At 40.1% G+C, this 27,459-nt stretch overlaps 2 protein-coding genes across 2 annotated transcripts in view; both read left to right on the plus strand.

Moving 5' to 3' along the window:
• Positions 1-25,525, plus strand: part of LOC139137617 (teneurin-3-like) — a 40,178-nt gene extending 14,653 nt beyond the window's left edge. Inside the window, exons 13-40 of the mRNA XM_070705810.1 lie at positions 560-652; positions 1,068-1,172; positions 1,668-1,709; positions 2,082-2,283; positions 4,020-4,139; positions 4,722-4,866; positions 7,182-7,328; positions 7,634-7,749; positions 8,072-8,181; positions 9,077-9,229; positions 9,822-10,546; positions 11,036-11,188; positions 12,138-12,255; positions 12,678-12,902; positions 13,989-14,092; positions 14,237-14,385; positions 14,731-14,945; positions 15,449-15,815; positions 16,237-16,480; positions 17,038-17,122; positions 17,640-17,745; positions 18,137-18,363; positions 18,957-19,209; positions 20,698-20,871; positions 21,334-21,410; positions 21,856-22,006; positions 22,258-22,335; positions 22,681-25,525. Of these exons, the coding sequence (XP_070561911.1) occupies positions 560-652; positions 1,068-1,172; positions 1,668-1,709; positions 2,082-2,283; positions 4,020-4,139; positions 4,722-4,866; positions 7,182-7,328; positions 7,634-7,749; positions 8,072-8,181; positions 9,077-9,229; positions 9,822-10,546; positions 11,036-11,188; positions 12,138-12,255; positions 12,678-12,902; positions 13,989-14,092; positions 14,237-14,385; positions 14,731-14,945; positions 15,449-15,815; positions 16,237-16,405 (3,458 nt within the window). The 3' untranslated portion in view covers positions 16,406-16,480; positions 17,038-17,122; positions 17,640-17,745; ... (5 more) ...; positions 22,258-22,335; positions 22,681-25,525. The remainder of the gene's footprint in view (positions 1-559; positions 653-1,067; positions 1,173-1,667; positions 1,710-2,081; positions 2,284-4,019; positions 4,140-4,721; positions 4,867-7,181; positions 7,329-7,633; positions 7,750-8,071; positions 8,182-9,076; positions 9,230-9,821; positions 10,547-11,035; positions 11,189-12,137; positions 12,256-12,677; positions 12,903-13,988; positions 14,093-14,236; positions 14,386-14,730; positions 14,946-15,448; positions 15,816-16,236; positions 16,481-17,037; positions 17,123-17,639; positions 17,746-18,136; positions 18,364-18,956; positions 19,210-20,697; positions 20,872-21,333; positions 21,411-21,855; positions 22,007-22,257; positions 22,336-22,680) is intronic.
• LOC139136518 (teneurin-1-like) lies at positions 17,098-24,696 on the plus strand. The gene is made up of 9 exons (XM_070704242.1): positions 17,098-17,122; positions 17,640-17,665; positions 18,137-18,363; positions 18,957-19,209; positions 20,698-20,871; positions 21,334-21,410; positions 21,856-22,006; positions 22,258-22,335; positions 22,681-24,696. Exons 1-9 carry the CDS (start codon positions 17,098-17,100, stop codon positions 24,694-24,696), a joined length of 3,027 nt encoding a protein of 1,008 aa, XP_070560343.1.
• Positions 25,526-27,459: the final 1,934 nt, after the last annotated feature.

Raw genomic sequence — 27,459 nt, forward strand, 5'->3', positions numbered from 1 at the left:
TCTGATGTATATTCGCCTGTGGAGGGTATTATGGCTTCCATGATTTATTCACAGGGGCTCATAAGTGGCTATTTAAGTCAATATTACAGCGTTCTTTCTTTTCAAATGTTACAAATAAACTAGCTTAAGAGCTGTCTTTTGTGTAGCTTGTATTGACACATATAGTGCGCCCTCAATGGGGAATGTGATCATATTTAAATACGACCTTTAGTTCCGTGACCTCTAGCCAATTCCTCTGGCCATGCTACTGGCCATGTCGCTGTGTTTACTGTACTAATATTTCACAGTAAGCATAGCGAGGGCAGGGCAGGAAGTAGGCATGGCTAGAGCCGGGCCTAGAGGTCACGGAACTAAAGGTCACATTTACGAGGACGCACTATACATGCCAATACACGCTACACAAAAGACAGCTACACAAGTGTTGTGCTCTTCAGCTGGATTATTTGTAACATTGAAAAAGAAAGAAAAACGCTGTCATATTGACTTAAATAGGCACTTATGAGGCCCTGTGATTTATTCATCAACTTCGAATTAAGATCATATTTTGGTTAATTTCCAGGCGCGTGCATAGGAGGGTGTGGTGATAATGGCATATGTCAGAACGGAACTTGTACGTGTAACAGAGGATGGTCGGGGAGTGCCTGCCAAACAAGTGAGTAAAGATCGACTCAAACAGCGATTTAACTTTTACACGCCGCACTTCTAGGTTAACGCAGGACACCGGACAAAAATCAGGAACGTGAAAAGACCGACAAGATGATTGCGATAACAATATTGGATTTGTTGTAAATCAGTCCAAATAGAAATCATCAAAAGATTTAGTGAAGTGAAACTCTGAACGTTGCGATTTTTGCAAAATTTGATTGTCGTACAACTTGTGTTTTGCCGTTGCAAGGCTGTTATTTTGAACCTGCCTCTCGAATAGCGTGACTGTATCTCCTATTAATAATTCATGTGATAGTAAAATATGTGGTTAATTATACTCACCTATTTCTCATAGCTACAAAGAGTATAGCTCGATGACACTTGATCTCTAAAATACACAAACAATCTATTCTCCTCGACAGACTCATGCCCAAACAGTTGTCATGGAAACGGGGACTGCGTTCTGATATCCGAGGTGTGGCAGTGCGTCTGTCACAACCATTTCAGAGGTGTAGCATGCTCCATCGGTAAGTGTGAATTTCTACTACAGATTCTTAATAGAATCAGAGCAAATGAGTGCTCCTCCAAAGACTATTATCAACTTTCCAGAGTTTCGATATGAAAATGTAGGATTTTTGAGGGAAAGGAAGCTTTTGGTAACTTTGACCAAAACAATTTCAAAGGGAGCAACACCTCAAACGTTAGATCAAAGTTCAAATGTCTTAAACTTCAGCTTCCTGCTGATGGAAATAGTGGTCTAACTTATCCTTCTGTAAAATCCTTTCCGTGAAATAATTTTATTTCGAAAGCAATTTCCGATAGATTATCGGATGGATGATAGTGATTACCTCTTATGTCCAAAAAGATCATTTGGTAAATGTCGATAGTTCCTGAAGAAAATACACTATCTCTTTCTGATCGGTACGCAGCACGTGAGTAGAATACAAAACTGAGAAAGTGCGTAATCTATCACTTTGATATACACCAGATCTTGACAATTAACCCTCAACATTCTCTTCCAGGCATCGAATCAACATGTGATGATGGCATCGACAATGATAAAGGTATAATTAAAATATTATATAGATATGTCAGCTTAGTCTAATTGAAACTACATAAAAACTTTTTGAGAAACACGTGACAATTGTATACTTTTGTTTCACTTTCTCTTTCTCTTCTTCTTTCTTTTTATATGATTTTAATGATAAACAAATGACTGCCCAGGAATTTTCTGTGTTGGCAGGATTCTGTAAATGAATAGAGTATCATCTTTGAGAACTATTATATACTAGGCAGAAAGTGTTTTTTCGGCAATCATGCACTTCGTTGGTTGATCGCAAACTACTCTTCCCAACTCCATCCGGTGAACCCTCTGTAATGCGATATGCAAATAGTGGTAATAATTAACATAAATGTTTTACTTACCTGTTACACAGACACTCTGATTGACTGCGATGATCCGGACTGCTGCAACACAACTGATTGTGTGAACGACGTTTCCTGCATGTTCTCGCCGTCTCCTGAAGACTTCGTCAAGACAAACGTCAGCGCAACACAGAACTTCTACGACCAAGTTGCCTTCTTGTTCCTTGATAGCGGGATACAGCAGGATGCTGAAGTGGACTTCTTGAGAGAAGAGTAGGTCACCGCGCATGTTCAGATATACAATGTCACGAAAGCACTTAAAGCGCAGTGGTCGTCGCGCTGTGCTTGCGCGATTTTTTCGTGGATAAACATAAATGTTGTAAAAATGAGTCTTCTCAACTTCAATCGGAGTGAGATGGGAGCGGTCCCTCACTTTGTTAACGCCTTTGTAATACTCAACATCATGCATGCAATAGTAAAATATTAAGATCGGAACGAACTTCAGTGGTGTATTTCTATCTATAAACTCATGTAAGGCTACGAACATTGAGACACTCTGCACATTATGTCGCTGAGTTTACTGCATGCAGTCACAGTGAACAAATGGGTTTGATCGCGCGCGGTCACGCTGGTTGTACACAATGCTATGTACAGCACAGTAAAAATGCATCACTAAAATGATCGACATTGTATATATATGTATATATATGTAGACCAGCAACAAGCACAATGCCTAACACAAAAATTACACTCAAGACCATGATCGGCAAGCCAGAGCAGGACACGGGAGATGCTGTTGCTTCGATAAGGGAGAAGGTCACCGCGTTGACGTACACGGATATAAGAGAATCCGGTTCCACAACGTACCGGCCCCGCGACGACTTGGCCCACAACCCACTGTTGATCACCATTTCTTACTTCTTCTAGTAATACGTGGCAAGAAATAGTCAAATGACAGGACACAATAGACAAAACGAGCGGGTTTTCGTGGCATTTGGCAGGAAAATTGCACGGCTACACATAGGGACGTATTGAGAGATCCTGTGCACGGTCATGGCAGAGATCCAACGGCTAGCTAGTGTAGGCCTACCGGTGCTACGCAAACTTTGTTGTTGTACCTCCTGATTGCCAGGTAGGTCTGAATCCTCTTTCAAATGAGATAACCTCCACATATCAAGAAGTCCTATAAAAGGTCCTTCGCTTGACTTGATACCTGTACCCGGAATCTCGTTTGCACCCCCAACGGGGTAAACTTCGTAGTGGAGTTGGATTCTCCACAGCCGAGTGTAGCGCGCCATATACCCGGTTCTCTTGACACCGACGTTCATGCAGACCACGGAACAGATGCTTCTTGCTGCAGCGGGCATTGCTCTGCGAGCTGTAGATTTCTGTAGCTTGCGTTTTTGTCAATTGTACTCCTGTTGGGCCTCTTGAAATGAAAGTTCTCGTCCTTGCTAGCGATGTCTTAGACCAGAGCCCGGTCATTGATAGTCTGTTGGCATATACACGCGTACGGGTAAGTGTTTAGCTCCATGGCTCGAGCGAGCCCCATTCAACTGATTCAAGAAAATCATGATCAAATGTGATCTCAATCCAGCGTGTAATTACTGTTCAATATTCAGCAGATATTGAACTTAGATTAATTGACCTTTTATTGCGTGTTAGATTTGGTAAGTTGGTAATAATCTTATGCTCGTGACAAATCAGCCGCCATATCAGCGGCAATATCGCAAACATAATAATCAACCCGTAACCTCATGCGGCATTCTCGGATATGTTGTCAACAAGGGGGACCCCCTCAGGAGCATGCGCAGCGCGACGACCACTGCGCATTAACATATAATTTCAACTTGATGTCGTCGAACATTTGAAAGGTGGATACGAATCCCATTTTGACCTCCACAGAAGGAAATGAAGTTTCGCAAATGTTTTTGTGGTATCGACAATCCGAAATATCATTACTTTTCTTATACTTTTCATAACTTCATAATTTCTTCCTGTCATTTTAGTCTTGTCAGTGTGTTGCGGGGTTCCGTCACAAGTCGCGATAGCAGTCCTTTACAAGGAGTCACCATATCCGTCCACGGTTTTCCACAATATGGATACACAATGACAAGACAGGACGGAGGGTGAGATTCAAGTTCAAGTGTACTCACAATCCTTAATCACTATCAAATGGGAAGTGATTCATGAGATTTTGAAATGACTGCCGGGAAGCTTACGATTGTGTTGATTTTGATCTCGAATTCTAACTTTACGCAGTGTGAAATATAATCATTCTAGGAGAGACTTTTCGTCATCGGTGTGGTCTTTTTTGAGTCAATTCTGATTCATTTTCAAGAGGTCAAGAGTTCTCTAGTGCTTCATGTGTCTATGTGGTTCTCGTACAATCACCCCATGCCCCAGCCCGGACATTTTCCCAGCCACTTACCGTAACGCTTATTTCTTGGTGTTATTTAAAATCATCTTGTGAGACCAGTCCTGAAATCGTATACTGCACGGTTTATTTCCGACGTGTAATATGATAATACTTTGCACTGTGCGAATGGACCAAAACATATTCCCTACCCAGGAGTCGAACTTTCCCTTTGAGAAGTAATTAGTGTTGTTGAAAATTAAACCCACACCCTTGGCCTTAAAACGATGTAGTGAAGTGATCAGGTTTCTCGCTAGCTTCTCAGCTGTCTTCATTGTTCGTCTTTCTATTCCAGTTATGAAATAGCTGTCAATGGTGGCGGTGTTCTGACGATTAATTTCAACCGAAAGAATTTCATCGGTGCCCAGAGAAGTATTCAGATCTCTGTCAATCAATATGTTGCCGTAGAGGGAGTTGTTCTCTTGGCTGTCGATCAGAAGGTAAGTTAGGTTACCTCTTTCGGGGAAAAACTCCTTGTATAGACTTAGTTTACACACAGTCCCTCAGAGGGACTGTGGTTAACAACAATTTGCTTGAAGTTTTGAACACTTACATGATTACGAGAATTCAAGAGAAGTAGATTTCCATTGATGAAAGACTAAGTTTTGATGTAAAATAAGCGTGTGTGTATAGTTTAGACAGTACTGATATGAACCCATATTTTAACTAGTGAAATACGAATTATATTTTCACTGTAACCGAACTACTTACAGCAACGCGTACGAGTGACCTTCGCTGGTATGCATGACCTTCGTTGGTATATCATATGTACATATAAAACAGCTGAGCGAATAAGGCAAATGACAATCCGAAACGTCATTATGATTATGGTCAAAATTCTGTTGTTTGCAGTGACTTCATGGGCATTGCACTTAGGCACAAGTACAATTGTACAAAAAAACATACAAACAAACGTATTGAAAATTTGTATCATTTGCCGAAACTGTCATTGTTCACGGCCGGCCCCGTGGCGGTGCAGTGTTTTCATGTCGTCTACGCTGCTGAAGATTACATGTAAGATATCGGTTGACAGTGCATCATGATAGAACCGCTTTACGACAAGTTTCCTGTTGATGAGCTTAAGTATCTGGGCGGTGAATTACATCGTTTACAGCCTTAAATGAGCCACAAAAATCCAACCTCACTGAAAATACTCGCGACAGACAAGGTTGAAGGTGCACATAATATTTCCGATTTGTACCTGTCAGTGAGATTCACAGGTCATGATCGTGTCTGGCGGCACCACTGCGGTGCGGGTTTCAGATACAATGTAAGATCTAGGGAAAGTCAAACTTTCGCTTACATGTAGGTTGTTAAAGGAAGTTTAGTTCTATTAAGGCAAGCCAGGAACGAAAATATACGAGCAGACGACGGAAATATCTTTGAAATATTTATTCGTACAGCAACAAAATCACAAACGAGTTCAATCAATCAATCTTTATTATACTCAACTCACACTGGCAGAGAGTGTGGTATGGTACATTCCAAAATTGGACAAAAGTACAAAACTGAACACTTTCGAGAGGACAACAAAGTATCCAAGTTGTACAATAAGCAAACTGTTTAACAGTGGGAAGCTACTGGAGGGTCAGCACAAATCAGTGTTCTTCAAGAATAGCCTATAGCAAGATCTAGAAAATTACGACACTACAGCTTACAGTGTACTCACTTCATGTTTTCCCTAATCCGCTTACTAAGAAGGTATATTCGGCATATTTGACGTCTGAGGACATGTATAATTCTTCGAGATATTAAAGTGACTGGACAGGTACGGGTATATATCCACTGTGCATGTATAGCTGTGGGTCCATAGCTGTGGTGTTTTCGGACGGGATTCCTGCCTTTTACGGGCTGGTTTTGACTTTTTACGATTTTTACCCCGGGGTTAAAATCGTAAAATGTCAAAACCAGCCCGTAAAAGGCAGGAATCCCGTCCGAAAACACCACAGCTATGGACCCACAGCTAGTGCATTTATAGATGTCGCAGAGCTGCTCACTCCATGCACTCAGCTGTTCAAACTCGATCGATTTCGAAATCGAACGCTGGCATGGCGCGTGTATTTTGACGCACGCGATTTTGTCGGCCTCATAACTTTCACGCAGGGATGAGGTTATGTATTAAAACACGAAGACACACCCATTTTACACACTCCAGTCTATGTTTTACATCCAACGTCATTTTAAACTAAAAATACATCTTCTTCAAATTGTGAAAACCTGTGTCGACATCGTAATATTGAAATTGTTCGCTTTAAAAGTGCGCCATAAACCCTGCTTTGAAGTGGAATGGCCCGATAGCGGAATAATATCAAGAAGTGATATGGTTGTCATCACTCCTTAGCAACCAACTTTTTATAAGTACAGCCTGGAGGAAGCAAGGTCGATTTCAAGTTGATTTCGTTTCTAATTTCGGAGCGTCTGTAGGAAAGCAGTCATAACCAAAGCATGCATGTATGATAAAGGGGTTATTACACGAAGTTAGGGCGATACCGCGTCGTATTCTCGTGATGTGTCCGTATTTTGACTCGTTGCTGCGCAACTCGTCAAAATACGGACACATCACTCGAATACGACGCGGTATCGCCCAAACTTCGTGTAATAACCCCTAAATATATATTCTTTCATTGTTATATCATTTTTACGTATTACAGCACAAATATTTGTGCAAGAGTGAAATCATTAAAACAACTATGTGTAGCCTGTAAAACGCAATATTAACGCAGTAGAATGCAATATTTTGTTCCTCGTGATAAAGGTTACTGTCATTGACCTTGAATCTGATGAAATCCAAGTGGCTGAAGGAAGTGTCGTTGAAGACGCAGCTGGTAAAAGAAAAGGGGTGATCATGTTCCATCCGGGTACTGAGGCCACCATCGTCTCCAATAATGGCACTGATAATGAGGTATGTCTGTTTGTCCCCATCAGACCCTTAAATTCTCTGTTTTTATGGGTGACGTCTGCGCTTGCGTAGCAGAGTTTTTTTCCAATGCGTATGATGTTGAAAAATTTGTCTAAGTAGAGGAACTTTTCTGCAGCAATTGTATAATATTGTTGTTTCACTTCACAAGCTTGATGCCGGTAGCTTACTTGCAGGCAGGGCTGATGTATGAACGCTTCTTATAAAGGAAATACACAATCATCTAAGGTGTTCCATCTTTGTCAATGCAAGATTAGTCAGATTCGGAAGTGTCGAGCTCTCTTTTTCAGACCGTTTACCAACCGCATATAAGGGTGACAGAATACACTGTAGGCGAAAGCGGTGAAGAAGCTATGCCCGCCGTATTGCCACCCTTCACTGGATATACATACGCGATGGAACTCAGGTAGGAATGGTGCTCTTGGAAGGATTTTTGAAGTAGTCTGCCTAGCGACAGACGGAATGCAAGATGATTGAAGGGTAGCTGTAGTTATTATTGAGCTAGAAGACTTTCTGAAAATTTTAGTGATGTACAAACACAAATCTGAAAGACAAAAATTCATCTCCTTCATATCACACCGAGAAATTTTCATGCGTCATTTTACTCACAGACGGACTATATTGATTTCCTCTATCGCAAAATAATGATAATCTACATCTCACTTCCTTATATTTCAAACTAATTTACTCATCTTTCGTTTTGTGTTTTCTCCATTTGGTATTTTCAGTATGGACGAAGCAAGCGTAAACGGCACTACCGATGTGTTCTTTAATCAAACCGTATACTACTATGTTGAAAATTACCTCGGATTCCCCGTGGGATCTGCAGTGCCAACAGGTACGCCACAACAAATTAAAACGTAGAGATATGTAAATAATGCCTTCAAAACTAATTCAAGGTTACTTTGATATAATTTAAGGAGAAATTTATTCCCCTGGCATCTCTAAATCGGTCAAGGAAGGTACCGCTCTACCTAGAGTCAGTATTACTTAAAAGTCACAAAACTGTTTTAGTTTTGCTTACTGCTCTCTTCTTGTTGTGAGCTGCTGTGCATCTGATACCATTGACGGTATTCTGTCTGAGTTCGAGACCAGGAAGGCCTAGAGTAACGGACCTACTGTCAAAGGACGGTGAGTTCGAGACTCCAGCACGGTGTTGTGCCCTTGAGCAAGGCACTTTACTCCTTATTGCTCCATTGGGTAGTGGGTTATGGGAACCTCATCCTGTAATTGGGTTCGCCTGTTTGATGAGTAATAAAATAAAATATAAATATAATAAAATAAAAGAATTTACGGCTAGATTGAAACTTCCAATATTTATTGTTGACTTCTATCTGGGCAACAGAAAACTTCAAAACGGATGTTATAGATTAACTGTACACATTCATTAAACTCACTCATTGGATAGATCGAACGCACGTTCAAAGTACCGTAACCGCAATTGAGATCAACTGTGGGAGCCCTGCTGGGTGTTTTAATGGCTGCTTCTAGTCTCTGCCGCCAAGAAGGTAGTCATTGATAATCCTGCAATTTTGAGTACATTTAAAAACAAGTACCAGTCATCTATACATAAATGTAAATAGTGCTTGGCAACAAGAATTCCTGAAGTCTTTGCATACTTAAGTAAGAAAATAAAGGGAAAAAGCATTTTCTCCGAAGTGCCTGAAACAAAATTCTCCTGTTTTTCTTGTTCTTACTTTGCACTTACCTTTGCATTTTAACACATTTGACAGGGTACTACAATCGAACGTTGGGAGAATGGGTTGCTTCTGTAAACGGTCTTGTCATCGAAATACTGCCACCAAGCGACGCTGACAGCCTGCGAGCGGGCGTTGACGTCACTGGAGGCAAGGTGAATGCCACCGAAGAAGAGCTCCTGAACCTAGGTTAGCAAAGTACATACAAACTGTTCAATGTTCAAAATGTTAATTTCAATTCAAGATGGCGTCTGACAACTTTTGAAGGCACTAAACCGACTATGACCTTATTTTTAAAAAAAACGTGTTAGAGTTTGGGAACATTTTTAACTCGTATCAATAAACGACATGTTAATTTACATCCAATGGATTTTACCTTCCCTTCAAATATTCGTACACTATAGAAGGGTGGTGAAAAAGATTAACTCCATTTTATCTCATGTAAATATTTGTGGAAACCCAATTCTCCAATGGCTGTCAATCAAGAAACAAGCTGAATAAAATATTTCTCCTTTGGAATCTCTGTATAGAATGTGTAAATATATTTTCTAAACGACGTGAAGTAAGGCGCGATACCAAAGTCATCGTTAACTTTTATTTCATGCTTTCTTCAGTATCAGCTCAGATGATGTATGATAAACTCATCGTTGACCGCCTTGTTTGCTCAGCTAATTCTTTGCATTCGAAAATTTTAAAAGTCGTATATTTATAAAGTATTCCCATCAGCATTATTATGAATTTTGTGAGACTTGATCACGTGATTTAAAATTCTGAATTGCAGGATTTAATGATCAAGAGTTGCTGAAGCTAAATGCCTTATATGCCCCCGGAGAGACGCTATGGCGAGTTCCTATACCGCACTTTACTCCATGGGATTGCAATTGGCCGTACGGTCCACCCGACTGCGGATGTACTCCTGGGGAATGTGACCCGGGAAAGCCTCCACCGAAGGATGACTGTGAGGAAGGATCGACTACACCGCCAAAGGAACCACCTCCTCCACCAGATCCTTGCGGCGGTGGTGGTGGCCCAGGTGACGGTGGCCCAGGGGACGGTGGTCCAGGTGACGGTGGTCCAGGTGACGGTGGTCCTGGTGACGGTGGTCCTGGTGATGATGGCCCTGGTGATGGTGATGGAGAGGGTGATTCAGGAAGTGACGGTGGCGGAGACAGTTCACCACCGTCCGACTCACCTCCCGAAGTGCCTCGCATTCCCGACATTCCTAGCGTGCCGAACGTCCCGCCGGTTCCTGGAGTTCCACCATCTCCCGGTAGTCCCCCGTCACCAGGGGTTCCGCTTCCCAGCAGACCCATCGTAATACCAACACAACAATGGGTATCTCACTTTCCCAGTATACCCATCACGGTTAACCCAGGCCACTTTGGACCAAATCTCCCAGTAACACCAATTGTGAATGACACAGAGAGTGACGATGACCTTCGAACTAAAAGATCTGACGAAACTTTACAACCAGGCGGGAGTTTCAAAGTACCTGATCTAAGCAGGGTAAGAAAAAGGTCTTCAGAAATGTTAGACTCGACTTAATTTTTTTTCTTCGATTATTCGTCCCAAAATATAATTTGACATTCAATTGTCAGTCTTTGAAGCATCCAGTTCTTCTGATCACCACTCGGGTGTGATTGTATAAATCTCCCAATCTTACCTGCTCTGATAAACAGGAGCAAACATGGGGAGATATTGTATTAGGGTACGGTATATTCTGTATCTTTCAAACATGATGACCAGCTGGAATGTGAGCTTTGGCCGGGTAAGCTCTCGATCTGTCTCTGAGCACATGTGATAGTGTAATGTAGGATGACTAAGGCACGACAATCGCGTCGAAGGAAATTGACTTTTGTTATATAAAATTCATTTTGAAGTATAGAGTGAGTTTATGCAGAAATCTTTGAGCCATATGCATCATGTGGTACTAGTGAGAGGTGATCAAGAACATGGCTCCCATTCACAAAATGAATTATTCTTTCTACTTGTCAGAATCCAGGTTCGATGGCAGTGTCTATCCCAGGAACTGCGTTACAACTCGTATATAACCATAACAGACAAGCTGGATACAAATCCCTGATCAAAGTACCCCTCACTGGAAATACCGTTCCAGACATCATGGAGAACGTCATCATGGAAGTCACGGTGAGTGCGATTTATTATTGTAGAGCTGTAGAGGGCGCTATTGATATTGGTTGTATTATCTTACCCTTGTACAAAATTATCTTTCAACAGCCTCAGTTTGCAGTATTGTAATCCCAGCGCTAGAAACAGGCGTACACATCATTTACGCCTCAAACTTTGGACAAAAAAATCATTGGATCACAAGGAGACATCATCCCTTTAAAATCAACTCTGAGTTCAAGTAAAAAGTCGATTCTCGATATGGGTACTGTCAAATATAACCGTATACCGTAGTTGGGCCAATCAGTGAAAATACCTTGCGCTAATGTTGAAGATCTAGACAGATGCCCTCGATGCTTTAATATAGTAGCCACATTGATGAGAAACCTGTGACGTAGTCTACAAACAGGCGTATCTTCAAAATTGTCAAAACTGTACCATTATCGACCATGAAAAATGTGCCAACACTTTGCATTGAAATTTCAGTCTTCTAGTGTGCAAGTTCAGGGATTACGCGCTCTTGCGATGTGAAAAATATACTTAGTATGCCATCGTCTCGTCAACCTTCCCTGTCCATAAACATGGTTTAATGCATAGTTAATCGACCACTCTATGTTCCAAGATGCAGAGATACAAATCTTCTTCTGCAAAGGAAAATCATTTTCAACAACTCGTCTATGGGCGGCGCCGTTGCCCTTTTAGGCAGTATAATTGTCATTATTGCTTTGACCCTTTGAGCGCCAAAGTCAATTTTTGTCACCTTTGCAAAATATAATCCAGTCAATTTTTTCAGATTTTTTTACATGATTTTGATAAAAACCATTACCCAATGAAATGTGATATCCATTTGGTCCAAAATTATCAAAAGAATTACAGAAAAATTTAAAAGATTGGTAAAATGTTGCACTAAAATTTTGGCGGGAAAAATTACAGCATTCACAACAACTCACAAGCGTAACACTTTCTGCAGGTTGCTGGCAAAAAGGTAACCCGTGACGTCAAGCCAGGCCTTCACGTGACGGAGTCGGTTGCATGGGATGGAAAAGACGGATATAGCCGGACCGTTAAAGGTGGTGCGAAGGCCAAGGGTAAGTTGAGAGACAATTATCGCTTCTCATTTACTACTCATCATGACAGTGGTAGCAATCCCCTGGTCCAAGTTACACATTCAAGTTCGATCTAATTAAGTGACTAACGATTTTTACGGCATTTATTGTGCTTCAAGTTGTAGTTACCCAGACTGCACCTGGGGACTCTCATTAATCTCTCATGTTACCTGGCTTTTATTCAAGACCTGCCCATTTTTTCATTTATTTGCATCATATTTCTTTTGCCGCAATTGCCATATTCAGCATGTGCAAAGAAATTCTAGATGAGATATATTTACTTTATAGTTAAGATCATTCTTAATAGTTAGACAGCCTTGTTGTAGATAGACGGTCGACCAAAGTGATGGAGGTAATATTTGACGGAAGACTTCTAATAACCACGTGCACCCTTGTTTTTTCAGTTAAGATTGGGTACAAATACCAAATGGTTTACTACCCTGTGAGGTCAGAGTTCACGCGTAGTTTCAATCGCTTTAGTCAGGCAAACACACGAGCTCAAGTTGCCCGTGGCGACAGAAGCGTAGTTTACTGGGAGGAGCGAGAATTGGACGTAGTTCGAGGGATCGCTGGTGGCACACTTGGTGGATGGTCGCTGAGTATTCACCATAGTTACGACGCAAACTCAGGTAAGACTATGACCGCATCAACATTCCTTCGTCTGTCGTGGTGTAATGATATGAGGTATGTTATCAAGTTTGTAAGTCCACATCGAAAGTATTTTTATTTCATTATTTCACTTACACTAACTACGAAGGGTTCAAACTACAGATGAGGACACTTAATGTCGTTAAACAGAACCAATTACAACACATCAAACTATCGCTTTATGAACGCAGCAATTTGATTTGTCAGACAAACACGAAATAACATTGGTATAGCCATGATGTAACACAACTAGAATCTGTCTAAGTTGCCGACAATGTGTTTCACTTATCTACATTATAATGCAGAGTTCACAAATGGAAGGAGGCCATGCATATTGTTGTCCTGAACTTTAGTAATAAGTCCAAATGTTTTATGTCAAAACTCTCATGTGTTAGAATATAATTGCAAGGGCCCACCCCAGAGGCAGGTATTCCATCTGTTTTAACCCGTTCGCGATATGTACGCACAATAAAGAATGTACGTGTCGTAAACTGGTCAAAATCTCGTAGCATACCCGTCCCCTGGGTGGGGGTTATTGCTTAATCAAACGTCATGGGCAGGTAGAAGGATCTGCAATCAGAAGACGCAATGGTGTTGAGCCAAACTTCTGAATTTCTTGTTATCAAATTAACACATGTCATTGTAATCAGTTTGGCAGTGCGTCTATTTCATTCCTGCGCGTCTAACAGATTGTGATAGGATATCCATAGTTGACTCCAGCAATAGCACGGTTTGACAATCAACCACATTTACAGTATGACAGCACTGCGTTTCAAGACTGGAGGATCTATTTAATTTTGTGTCCTACAATTCAAAGCATATAAACCATATTAGACACATGTTCCGTAAATCTGCGATGTGATTCTTAACTTTAGGTCTCATTCTGTAAATTATATCTGTAGCAGCCAATCACAGATTTTCACATTGGCGCCGCATAAAAACAAGAGCGCCAACTTCAGAATACCACTGACGTCCTATAAGTAAAAGTGACTGACAAACCTCCTTTAACACAGTGTGATCAACGAGTAACTTTTTAAAGCCAAGTATTTCCGGTATCCTGTTTGCAGGGACCTTGCACATGGGAAGTGGCGAAACACTCAGATACACCGATCAGAGTGCAGTATTGGAAACAGTGGCTGGCAGTGATTCTAGGGCTGCTATCGATTGTAGGGTAAGCTACCCATTGTGAAAACATAGTGTTTAATCATACAAATGAAACTATTTTAGTTAATTAAGGCTACTCCTTGCTTCTCAATGTAGCGTGGTCTCATTGTATTTCTAATTATATATTTATTTCAATTTTACTTGAAACTAGACATGCGGAGAAGGGCTTGGCAAGGAAACCCGACTACGCCTCCCCGTCGCCTTGGCAACATCACCCGATGGCAGTGTCTATTTTGGCGACTACAATTTCATCAGGAGAATTTGGCCGAATGGAACCGTGTCGACTGTACTCCAGTTATTGTACGTATCTTTCACTACGGTCCCTGTGTTCTTGCAGGCCAAAATACAATGCTGAGTGATTCGAAGCAATATTTATTGATCAGACTGTAAAAATCAGTTTGCGAGGAAAACTGCTGTCCATTGATGAACATAAATTGTCAAACGCACGGCAGAAGTAATGTTAATAGCGAATGTATGGAACAACCTTATCATCAAAATAAGTTTACGTGAAGAAATATTCTAAAGTGCGCCCGAGTCGCAGGCCAAACCTCGAAGTTGTTTGGTTCCAGTTCAGTGACTTTCAAGTTGGAAAGGCAGACATATCCTCTCAGCTCAAGTAGAACATAAAATCCTTTGTTTTCACAGGCAAACACGACCGAAACAGACTTATTACCTGGCTACCAGTCGCCGTGACGGCGCCCTCTACATGTCTGACAGTGCTAGACGCCAGGTGCTACGAATTGACCCCGATACTGGGGAAGAAACTGTACTTGCCGGTACTGGTGAACGCTGTGCACCCTGGGAAGACGGTTGTGGCGATGGTGGACTTGCTACTAAAGCTAAACTTACCGTGCCAAAAGGTAACACTCCAACTCATCATTCATTACCTTTTCAAATACTGTAACTGTTTGTTTGATTTTAAATGTCATGCCGAAATGTCTGGTGTTTAAAATTTCAACAAATGAGTAACGTCCAATATCAGTGTTGACAGTTTAATTTTAGTCCGGCCTTGAATTCATTTATCAACAATAATATTTCACATAGTATTCGTCACTTTGCAGGGCTAATGGTGTCATTTGTCAATATACTTTCTTGAAATAAATATAATTGTTTGCATTTGGAGATTGAAATGATGGATGGAATGATTGAAAGTGTGTAATCAAAGTTAATAGCTGTTGTCACATTATTTTTTATGCTTCATGTAATCCAATATATTTTATGCTCCGTGTAAAAATAACATTGTCTCTTCATAAACTGTAATTTTTAAACAAGTCAGGTTGTTTTCGTCTTTACATTTCTTAATTGTATCATTTTCAAGCCATAAGTGATGAAACACCGACAAAAGTGGCTTTCTTTTATTCAGGCATTGCTGTCGGCAAAGACGGTGATATTTTCCTCGTCGATAATCGTCGAATACGTCAGATCGGCAACGATGGTGTTATCGAGGCTCATATTGGAACAAATGTCATTGGTCAATCCAGCGCCGAGCGCTCACGTGACCTCTACGATGCACCAATGAAGGAGATCTCTTTCACGTGGCCGACAGACATCGCAGTCCATCCAGAGGAGGACACACTTTACATCGTGGACGGTGACGTCATTTTCAAACTGAGCAGACAGGGACGCGTCAGACCCGTGATTGGTCGGTCACCTGTTCGAGGTCCCACCTTTCCGCCACGGACGATGTCAATGCTGACAATGCTCTCAACACAAAACTCCTCTCTCCCAGAGTAAGATAAAATCCTTTGATAAGTTCAAAAGCTATGTCTTAGGTATCAGGCACACCTTAAGATTATTGGATACAAAGTTTTGTAAATTTGACGATTTTTTCTGGGGGCCAGCAGCTATGTAGTCTGTCCCAAACCCTACATAACTTACTTGTGATAGATGTTTACTATTACGACAGAAAAAAGGCAGTGAAGTCAACGATTTCATTTAAAATAAATTTATTAAAACTAATCACTAAATTAAGTGATAAAGTACAAACTATAAAAGTTCACAGGCTACTTATCTCAGCTGACGGCACAAACTCACTCATTAGTCTCCAGAGTTGAGTCACTTAGAGTTTCCTATGTTAGAACTACAAGCACAACTCGAGAAATGTTAAACTTGCAACTGAATTGTAAACTTAAATTTGAATTCTTCACTCAGGGGATTGCAGTGTCGGCGTCTGGTGATGTCTACATTAGTGAAACTGATTATCATTACGTCAACCGTATTCGACTTGTTGCTGAAGGCGGCGGGATTTCTCTCTTTGCTGGACAAAGATCCGACTGCGACTGCGCACAGAGCAACTGCGATTGCTTCCATGAGGCTCTAGCATTGAGCAGTAAGCTCTACGTTCCAACTGCAGTTGCTCTGTCGTCGACGAGGGCGCTGTATGTGGCCGATGAAGGTATGTCTCTATAATGTGTTATTTGGCGCCTTTAAATTAAATGTCCATATGAGTGTATTACAGACATAATAGAAAATCCGAACAGTATGAAGCGGACTTATCTTATATCTTATTGAAACTCCAGGATCACAAGTGGTTTAATCATAGACATGTTTATATTCCGGTCACAGCCCCGCGTCCAATCAACGCTGCTAAAAGTCTTCCCATTGTTTTTGAATAGATTAAACATACACCTTCATGATTCGTTAGTTTCGTTTATTTTTTACCTACGATGACTGAAATGTTGGAGTTAGTTTTACAAAAATGTTTTCACAGTACAAAGCAAGCACACACTTACTTGTAGCGACATCTGCAGTTTGGTCGTCGTGACATGTTCCGACAAAGTGTTCAACATCAGCAATCTGACCATTGGAGTTCTGTTGGTGAAATTACATCTTTTAAATCTAAGTAAACAATAAAGACAACACCAATGGCTGTCTACTGTCAAAAAGGTGTTTTTAGTGAAATCTTTGGTAACTGATTACTTTCCCTTTGTTACTACTAATGGTCTATTGCAGGGAACTACCGAATTCGATCCATTAAAGTCAAACTCCCATCTAGTGCAGGAAGTGGACGATATGTCATACCAGGACCGAATCCCAGGTAAGAAGACTGGAATTTTCATGAAATTGTTCCACTGAATGAGTTTCCATGCATTGAGTATGTACTTGCGATGGTTACAGTACCAACCGTCATATTCACACGACTGTCGCAATGGCACAGTCGCACAACCATGTTGCGTTGTCAATCAATTTATGAATTGCACTTTATGAAACGCAGTCTATGCGCAAGAAATAGTGATCACATCGAAACAAAAGTGGGATATATCACTGCAACCACAGGGTGCAATGATAATCGGATTAAATGTTGAACATTTCTGTCAGTAATGTTTACATTAAACCAAACTTGACAGATGTAAGAGTGTACAAGCAATGCGTTTGAAGACCAAGGTCATACAAACGAGTTAGAACGAATTGCGAATTCTCTATCGTCGATAAAACAAAGAACCTTATTTGACGTTATATTCAACATTGTAATGTTGATCAATTTCACAGTCTGAAGCTCTTCCTAATCTTCTGTCTATGTTTAATTTTCTGTCTGTTCTGCATTTGTTTCCTAGTAACGTGTTTATCTTCAGTCGTCTGGGTCAGCATTTGCGAACTCTGGACTTGAAAAATAATCGACTGCTTTACGAGTTTCATTACAATGACGATGATGAGTTACATGTAAGTTCAAAATGTTGTTTTTTTGTCGTCTTTTGGTTAAGATACTTGTCTGCTGTTTTCAGTAAGGTGAATTGACATCTTTACACAAAATGTGAATGACAGGAATTAAATGACTGGGGAGTCATTTTGGAATACTTTATCCCTGATCGCTATTGCACGGTGATATTCTATAACGTAATCTGCCATATTTCAGCATCATCTCAATGTCCTGGACTTTGCGTATTCCGTAAACATGCATCAAGTTGTTTATAAACCTGGATATAAAGAGAAACGAGGGAAATTAGATATTGACTGTTGCTAAGGTGACACGAATCAGATAACGCCATGGATTTTCAGAGTCGTACACTTGAAGTCAGTGTTTTTTCTTTTTTTTCTCTATTATGTTCTTCAGGCCATATCTGATCACTTCAACAATACTGTTTCAATCGAGCGTATGTCTGATGGCTCTCCTCACGCCATAGAAGCAGCCAATGGAGTCAGAACCGTACTCGGCATGAATTCAGAAGGGATGCTCGACTTTGTTTCCGATTCAGACATCGGAAACACTCGATTTGCTTACCAAGATGGAGGACTGCTCCGTGGTGTTACAACGCCGCAAGGATACCAACAATATTTGGCGTAAGTTCCAAATCGTAACTTTCCTAATTAATTAATTAATTGATCAGGTCTCTGTACTAAGAATCCCTTCGCGATAGAATGTTACACGGTCGATCTAGTAATGTGATGGATTACATTTTTCGCAGGTAATTGTTACCTTTTGTGTAGACAAACTCAGCATTAATTCTACTTTCAGATCATTATTAACACGTGATATTCTCTATTTGCAAGCCTTTTAGGTTAAAATGCTTGTCCTGACATTTTTTGAGTTCAACTTTCGGTTTAATATTCATCCAGATTCTCCGTGAACAGGTCCACACTCATTATTAACAATAATGGATTTGAGCCAAAGCATGGTGGTGAAAGGGTTAAAATGCAAGTTAAATATGGAAGATTGTTACTGGGGGTAGTTTTCAATGTCATCACACACACCAGCCTGAATTGGAGCACTGGCAGCGTTCATGTATCACAAAACTGCTTTATATGCATAGATGCATAGAGGTTTTCTTCAATTCGGTACCATTGTTTTAAGGTTTAAGGTGTCGAAAATATACTAAAAATGTCAAAATTAAGACCTCTCCTCCACTTTAATGTTTCTACTCTATATACAACAGATACGACGAAAATGGGCGTGTATTTGCGCAGTATGACAACTTGGGTAGAAGAGAACTGTATGGCAACTTCCAAGGTCTGACGTCAAGCAGCAGGGTCAAGTACTCTTCAATGAATCGAAAACAAGTCATCGAGACTCAGACACTGTCAGGTCAACTAAAACAGACGTATAAAACCAGCTATGGTGTCTCTCAGGAGATCCTAAGCAATTATGCAGACGGGTCTACGGTTACGACATCTGCAGACGGAACAAAGGTACTGTATCGTGTTCGATACACTGTGTCTTCAAAATGCTTGTCCCCTCAGCTTCAATTTATACATTTTTTATAATGTGGAACGTGTTTGTTTAACGTCAGACAGTTTTGTTTTCATTTACCATATGAAATACGATTAGTGATAAATTCTGAGGCGTATAAAAATTAATATTTACAGCGACGATTTCTCTACCCCTGCCCCCAATAAAAATATGGACATTTTGAGATTCAGGTTGTAGATTTATGCCAAGAATGTTTTTCGGGTGTATGGTTCATGTCAGTTATTCACTTATTGCAAAACTAACGAACTTTCATTATGATATCGCGAATTTATATAGTGGTAGGAATAATATGTCATTTAGTTGTTATGGAAATGGCCAGTTCCATGTTTTATTTTTATAAAAACATCAGCAGGTAGATATACCTATTGATATAAACGCTTAATCATTAGACTATAAGAGTCACATATAATTTTCACCTCCTGATGAAGCAGAATGCGCCTCAAGGACAGATGTTTGGACTCTCGACAATACGTTTTTGGTCTACCACGTGTTGACGCTTATTGTTATATCGAAAATTTAAGTCATCCCCCACAGAGTTGACACAGGATTCACGGTCATTTTGAATGTCAAATATCGGGTAATTTGTGTCTCTAGCACACAATTTTGACCCTGATTTATATTCTTGACAAAAAAGGAATACTTTGAAAGTTTCCTTACGGAAAGTTTGTGCAAAAGTTTAGGTATTTCAATCTTCAGGAGTGCACTACCGTAACAGGTTAGAGGTTCTTCCTGCTCTTATAAACCAGATTTAAGACTTGACTACTTTCCAACCAGTTTACAGATTACATTATACACTACATTTACTGAAACTGTGTAGCATATTCAGTCAACAACTTGATTATGCTTAAAAGGAGAATTTATAAAGAGATATCAAAATAATTGTCACATTGAAGTCACTGATCACTTCATAAGGTCCAATTTTTATGGTTGTATTCTCTCGAGTGTCGAAACGAAAGTATTTTGTATCGGTAATTTCAACATAGGCGCTAAACAGGGAATACATTTTCTATAGGATTTTTAAAGGTTGTCACATAGGATCGCATTGCAAAACAAAATGCATTCGTACTCGTTCATTGCCTTGGGGGTACATTTGTACGTAATTCATCATGGGATGCATGATTCATGACTCCAAATCAGTGAAGAATTCAAACAGAATTACCCCCTTGCCACCACACCGGATTGCATATCAAAACAAACGCTCGTGTATGACGTAGTACACTTTTTCATCCTTTCATTGAAAGTGTCATTTCGCTTAGCTCCACTTTTGACACTGCTAGTGAAAGAGCTGGACATATACACCTTGATAAGTTGTCATACCACATTGTTTCTGGTCCTAATTAACACGAAATATATTATTTTCAACGAATAATCTGGTCTCAATCATTTTTTTCTCTCGTATGGTAACATCACCTTTTGTCCGTGGAAAGACGCTGAAAACCAAATCGCCTCACCCTGTGTGGGGGTCACAGATATCCCTGGCAGCATCCACAGTGACCACCTTGCCCTCTGGTCTGACGAAACGATTGGAAATCGATCACTTTGCGACACAGTCTGATCCAAACGATCCTCTTACAGTGTTGACGATAGGCAAACATATCAAGGTAAAGTTGGAAAAGTCTTCGATTAGGCATGTTATTGTCTCAGCATGGTATATCAAAGAGCAGACGATGAACTCTGGTCAAGCCACGGTATATGATGTTGTCAGTTTTGGTGCGATAAAGAGTATAATTGACAAACCAATACAGTCACCACTCTATGGTTACACTGCAAGACAAAACTGTACCACCAGACATCATTGCTTTTTGATAATTCCTTCAGTACACTAACGCACCGGTGTGATGACTAAAATGATAATGATAATCTTTGGCTGAATTTTCTAGATCAGTTATGGTCTCTCAACTTAGAAGTATAATTCGTTCGTTCGTTGTCTTCATGGTGAGACCTGGATGCACTGTCAGTCAGTTTATCAAAATATAGCATGAAGGGACTGGGGTCAAATTAACTTTTCAGTCGAATTCATAAAATGTGCATTTCTCCAGTAAACCATGTTATTTTTCCTGCAGGTCAATAGAGAAACGATCACAACTTCGGAATACAGCCACAATGATCGAACATCTACAATTCTGCTCGGAAGTGATGTGTAGGTTAAATGTTTCAGTATTTTATGTATGGTTGATCTAGGGTTTATGACTGGGCGGGGGTTAAGTTGTAGTACTGTTTGCAACCAAGTCTTATCAATGACGTAATATACGTGCCTATATAAACGAATACAAAAATTCTCAGTAAAGTTGTCTTTACTATCTGAAATCTCTATCAGCTTCAATTTTCTTGACCCCCCCCCAAAGATTTTCCCGATGTAACTTGTTTCTGAAGAAATGTTTCTTGCCAAGATTGGCTGTCAGAAACCGTGGCACTCTTTATACAGCAATGTCCGTGTATGATCTAAGTCAAAGGTTTTATCGTTCTAACTTCAATGAAGATTATAAACGAACAAAGATAGGTGATAATATTTGCTACTGGGGACAAAAATAGACCATGCTCTATGATTTAAGCGTATTTTCACGATACATTTTTTCTTACTTCAGTGAGCGAAGGACTGTCTATGATGGTGACGGGAGAGAAGTGCGGATCCAGAGGCCGTCTGTTGGTTTGTTAGATATTGTCTATGAATACGACCCAACGTCGGATCTGTACAGCAAGAGGGCGCAGGGCAATTTATGGCAGCAGTACACTTACGTATCCTTCAGAAATACAGACATATCTTTGAATGTGAATAGAATGGGATGTTTGCTATTTTGAATAATATACATTGTGCATAGTTATCGAATAAATTGCATAATGTTCTCAGTGCGCTATTTTTGTCTATAAGTTATATTCCGAACTTTATTTATGGCCATCCAACGATAAGCTTTGCACGAGTATGTATTACTTATGAAACTATTTATTTCAAGTTAGTCTCCCAGTTTATCCCTTGACATTTGCACTAGGATATATACGGAAACGTCATCAGCGAGTTTAAGAGTTCTGGACTAGAAACCAAGTATGAATACATCGATCAAAAGCTGGTAAGTCGGTCTGTAAGCAAACCAAGCATTTTACTGAGGTCACGATCTTTCCCTTCGACCGGACATTATTGTCATATGACTAATTTAATTTTGAAGTTAGATCAGTTTTCATAAAACCGCAACCTTAGATATGAGAGTTAATACAAATGTTACTTTAGTTTTTATGAGCGTGATTCATCAGACTAGTGAGTTATTGTGAGTTCTCCGAATTTTCCGTCGGTCAATTTTAATCGCAAGACAACCTGCATACACGTTGCGTCGAACCACACCGTAACATTCCCCTATTTCCCGAGTGTATTTTGGTGTTTTGAAATTGCATCAAAGTTTTTATTTTTTTTTCGACAGCTTTCTAAAATAATTCTTCCAAGCGGACGAAGCTACGATTTCCGATACGATGACGTCGGTAATTTAGCAAGTATCGGCATGCCGAGCGGTTCCGAACACTTTCTACGCACGCGCATAAGACCTAGAGAGAGGGACGAAATTTACCGAGCTCCCTTGTCGTTGCATTCTACTTTCATGTCAACTTACAACCTTGATGGTGACCTCATGCAGACTTTGTATCCCGTAGTTGGTGACATGTCACACTGGTACGACGAACTGCAAAGACCCACGGGAGTGTCTTTTAATGACGCATTCCTAGAATTTGTCTACAAGGACAATAGTGAACGAGTGATGAGGCTCAATAGGTATAGCAAAGGTGTATTGGAGAGCGCCACCACTTACGTGTATGACGGGTTTATACCAGTTGCAGCAACTCTTTTCGAGTTGGCAGAAATAGTAGCTGATTTTAAATATTCATACAACGACGCTTTCTTGGTATCCAAACTTGTGTCGGTAGTTTTCGGACGTACCTTTGTTACAGATATCTCATACGACAAGTTCGGAGAAATAACCAAGTACGGACCCTTCGATGCTAGGGAGCCTTCTCCAAACGTCAGGACTCTCTCTGATTCTCAAATCTCATGTGGATATACTCATGACCAGTATGGCCGTCTTGTGGAAACAAGCTGCACTGTACAAGGTAGTCAGAAATTCAAATACACCTTGCAATACAATAATGACTCGCTCATATCTGACAGAAGTGTCGAAATTGGTGATTCGGATAGCTATATCAATAATTATCAGTATGATATCGATGGGCAATTAGTTGACGTCATCACAGATGGCAAGGCCTCGGAACACTACGTGTATGACGTCAACGGAAACCGCGTCCAGTGGGGAGGAGTTGGCGCTGAGCCGACGCATAGCGCCATCTATGACGAAAACGACAGAATAGTGCAACACGACTTGCTCCTGTACGACTTCTCAGATGATGGGTTTCTACAAGGCAAAGGGGGCGCCACTTTCCAGTACAACGCACGCGGAGAGTTGGAAAAAGCATACAAACCCGATTTCTACGACATGACTTACAAATACGATGGCTTGGGCAGACGGATTTTAAGCCTCGACGAAGTGACAGGGGAAAGTGTTCGCTACTTCTACGGGGACCCCAACAACGCCCTCAGAGTCACGCATGTCGTACGTGGTGAAGAAGAAATAGTGACAGCTCTATACTATAACCAATTGGGTCATCTTTTTGCCATGAAAACAGATGGTGTAATCAACTATGTAATGTGTGATCATTTGGGTACGCCCCTTGTTGTATTAAATTCTATCGGGGACGTTCTTAAAGTGATAAAGAGAGATTCCTACGGTGTTGTTATTATGGACTCCAACCCCGAAATATTTGTACCACTTGGTTTCGCGGGCGGTATCTATGATGACCGAACGAAGCTTACCAGATTCCATTACAGGGACTATGACGCCACGATTGGACGCTGGACGTCACGTGACCCTAGTTTGTACAGTAGTCAGCAGCCGAACCTGTATCAATACGTGTTCAACGATCCAATTAATCTCCGTGACCCCCTTGGGTTGTTATGTATTGGCTTTGGCTACTACAATGGCTGGGGAGGTGGTGCAGAGTTATGCTTTGACCACACCGGATGGTCAGGCTGCGTCGAAGGTGGCGCGGGTGTAGGTGGTTTCTCACACGAACTTAATTCTGGCGGTCCCAAGAAAGGATTCCGCGCTGGGGTTTTCGCTGAGGGCTCGATCAACATTCCCGGTGTGCTGAGCCACTCCGTCGGCGGCAGCTATGAAGTTATCGACCCCATCGACTGGGATGAAGGCAAAATAAACCCGTGTCTGAAAACTGATTGGGACGTGAACTATAAGCGCTCTTATGGTCCAACAGGAGTGAAATGTGGGACTTCTGGTTGCGAAGTTTCGACAGCTTTGAAACCCCCAAAGGTAGACAAAAACCCCAAAATAGGCGTGGAAGGAAAAATAGGAGCAAAAGTATGCTATGGACGGTGAAATTAAAACAGAATTGAAATTTATTATATTTTAAGTGAATTACATCAAGATGTTAACATTCATATTTCAGAAACATAAGATTATATATTCTTAAGACATACTTTTCGCATAGGACGTAGCCCATTATAGTAGTATACCTTTAAAGTTGATTTTATGTTATTAAATGAAGATTACAAACATTATTTTATACATAGGTAAATAGATCTCCGATGAAATGAATTTCAAAACAAGTTTGCCTACCATCTACATGCTTGAACATGCCTTGACAAAAAGGACGGCATCTGTAAATTAATAATGATTTTGCCATTTTTGTTGTATAAAACAACAGCTTCTTCTTCTTCTTCCATATATATGGTCAAATTTAAATTATAAAGAGATACAAATACAACGCAATGTGTACGAAGTCAATTATACGATATTGTTGTGAACAAGTGAATTATACTCCGGACTAGAATGCAGTTTTCAGCGATGGACATTGTACACGCACACAGGCTATGTTTTCACTTTGAACTTCAAACATTACCACATGACTTTGGTCGGATTAGAAAGAGAAACTGTATCGGAAAGAGATTGAAGTGTCTTGATATCTATATCTAGCATATACGACTTGAACGGAACCATACTCTTGTGACGCATCCACAGTGTAATCAGTTGTGATGAAGATGCCTGAGAACTTACAAAGAATGTACGTGAAATTGTTCAATCAGATCGCATATTTTAGGCATAAACGAAACAGATTTTTGTTCGATCGTTACGAACGTCATCATGTATGCCACGTCCTGTTGTAACTACGTAGGTGCGTGCCAAATAAAATAATCGCTACATCAAAGCTGAGACCGAAGTAATTTAATTCTTTAAGTTTGTTTTGTGTCCCTGCTCGTGTAATTTTAAGCTTTTCTTGAGAAAAAAAATACAGTTCATTTGAATATGACTTTACCACCAAGCTTTTCTGCTGTCAATTTTAGTTTTCAGGTTTTTTTTTAAAAATATACTGGAAATGCCCGTATCTTGCATAATGTTACATTGTAGTGTAAATTATAGCGAGGAAAAAGAAGATCCTGAATTGATTCTTGAACAAACACTCATATTGCATAGAAACAATCGTGAAAATCTCAACATAATGGTGAAATACAAAAACTAAATAAGATGCACTAATAGTCACTTACCGATGTAATAAGGCAAAACGAAAACGAGAAAGTCAAAAGTCATGTCAACGTATCACTTTTGACAAATGTCAATGACTTGAAACAAATCTATTTTTTCGGGCCTGGTCCTATGAAGTCGAGAGCAGGACATTATGTAAAAATTATTCTTAAAATGAGAGAGAGAGAGAGAGAGAGAGAGAGAGAGAGAGAGAGAGAGAGAGAGAGAGAGAGAGATTAGTGGGTAGTACATGTAGGTACAGCCTTTTAAAACTCACTGTAAAACCAAAACCAAATATGATAAACCATGTAGAGTGTAATGTTGATCAAATGAATGTTAAATTCCTCCTAAAGCTTTTGAAAGTTCGAAATTGGAAAAAAGTTAGAATATGATGTCAGTATTTATTTTTCATTTGATTGTTGAATGTTGAATGTTGATTGTTGAATGTTGAATCTCTGTGGACCACCAAATAACCAATGACTACGGCCTAACTTTATTTTCCCAAACAAGCGTTCAGTTCTTTCCAAAGGACAATATAGAGGACGAGGTCCCCGACCCAAACATTTATATTATCTTTTCATATTGTATTTAAAAAAAAGAAGAAGTTATATTACGTGAGCATGGGTGAAAAATAAATGTACATGAAAACGGCGCCCAACGAACGTCTTTATGAAACTACAATACGTCCTTGATAAGCTTTGGTGATAGGTTCAGTCGTCGACGATGTACTGAATGCAGTGTTTACTGTATTATAATCAGATTACCCTCATTAAATAAAGTGTAATTATAAAATAAAACAGTACACTATGATAGCATGCTATAATCTGAGATACTCATCCTTACTTTCAGGAGTAGTTCAACGAAAATTTCAACCAAGCAGCCATTCAAAATCCGTATTGTATACGCGGCAACACGTTATTAATGTATTTTCTGAGGTTAGTCAGTAATCATAATGCTCATATCAAAAGCCGAGTATGTATGATGCGTTGATGTGGCAGATAAGAGGCTCATGTGCTCTAAATATCCTCAGTGTACCATGCACAGACACGGAAGAGTCCAGCAAGACACAATGTGTATAACCACAAGGTCGAGCGAACACTACATTTATTTGCTAATTATGACAAGTATGACGTTTTTCATCAAATTTTAATAACACAAGCCTGAAACTGTCATTGTGTCCATATGACTATCCCCACTATCTGTATATGGTATTTCCAACAAAAATTTGTTAATTTGTTAATTGCCACAAATTTGTTAATTGCCACACCTAATTCCCAATATGTTTTATTACAACCAATATTCGTCTTGACGATTCTTAACAGCTCATTAGGTACAAGACGCTTTTATCTTATCGACTGTTAACGGAGTTGAGTGATCCTCCCCGTTATTCATTGGTAGCAAAAGTTGTGAAGGGGATTAAGATGGATAACAGTTTTAAATGCGGCGATTTGGAGGGATAGCCTCAGACGCACCGTGACACGGTTCAGGACTGTTTCAAAAATATTTTACGTGTGATAAAATCTACTTGTCATAATCGACCAATCAATCAATTAATCAATCAATCAATGTAGTGTTCGCCAAACCTTGTGATATTTCAATGGGGCAAAATGGCTCTGTAAG

The sequence above is a fragment of the Ptychodera flava genome, chromosome 7, assembly GCF_041260155.1.
Source record: "Ptychodera flava strain L36383 chromosome 7, AS_Pfla_20210202, whole genome shotgun sequence".
NCBI lineage: Eukaryota > Metazoa > Hemichordata > Enteropneusta > Ptychoderidae > Ptychodera > Ptychodera flava.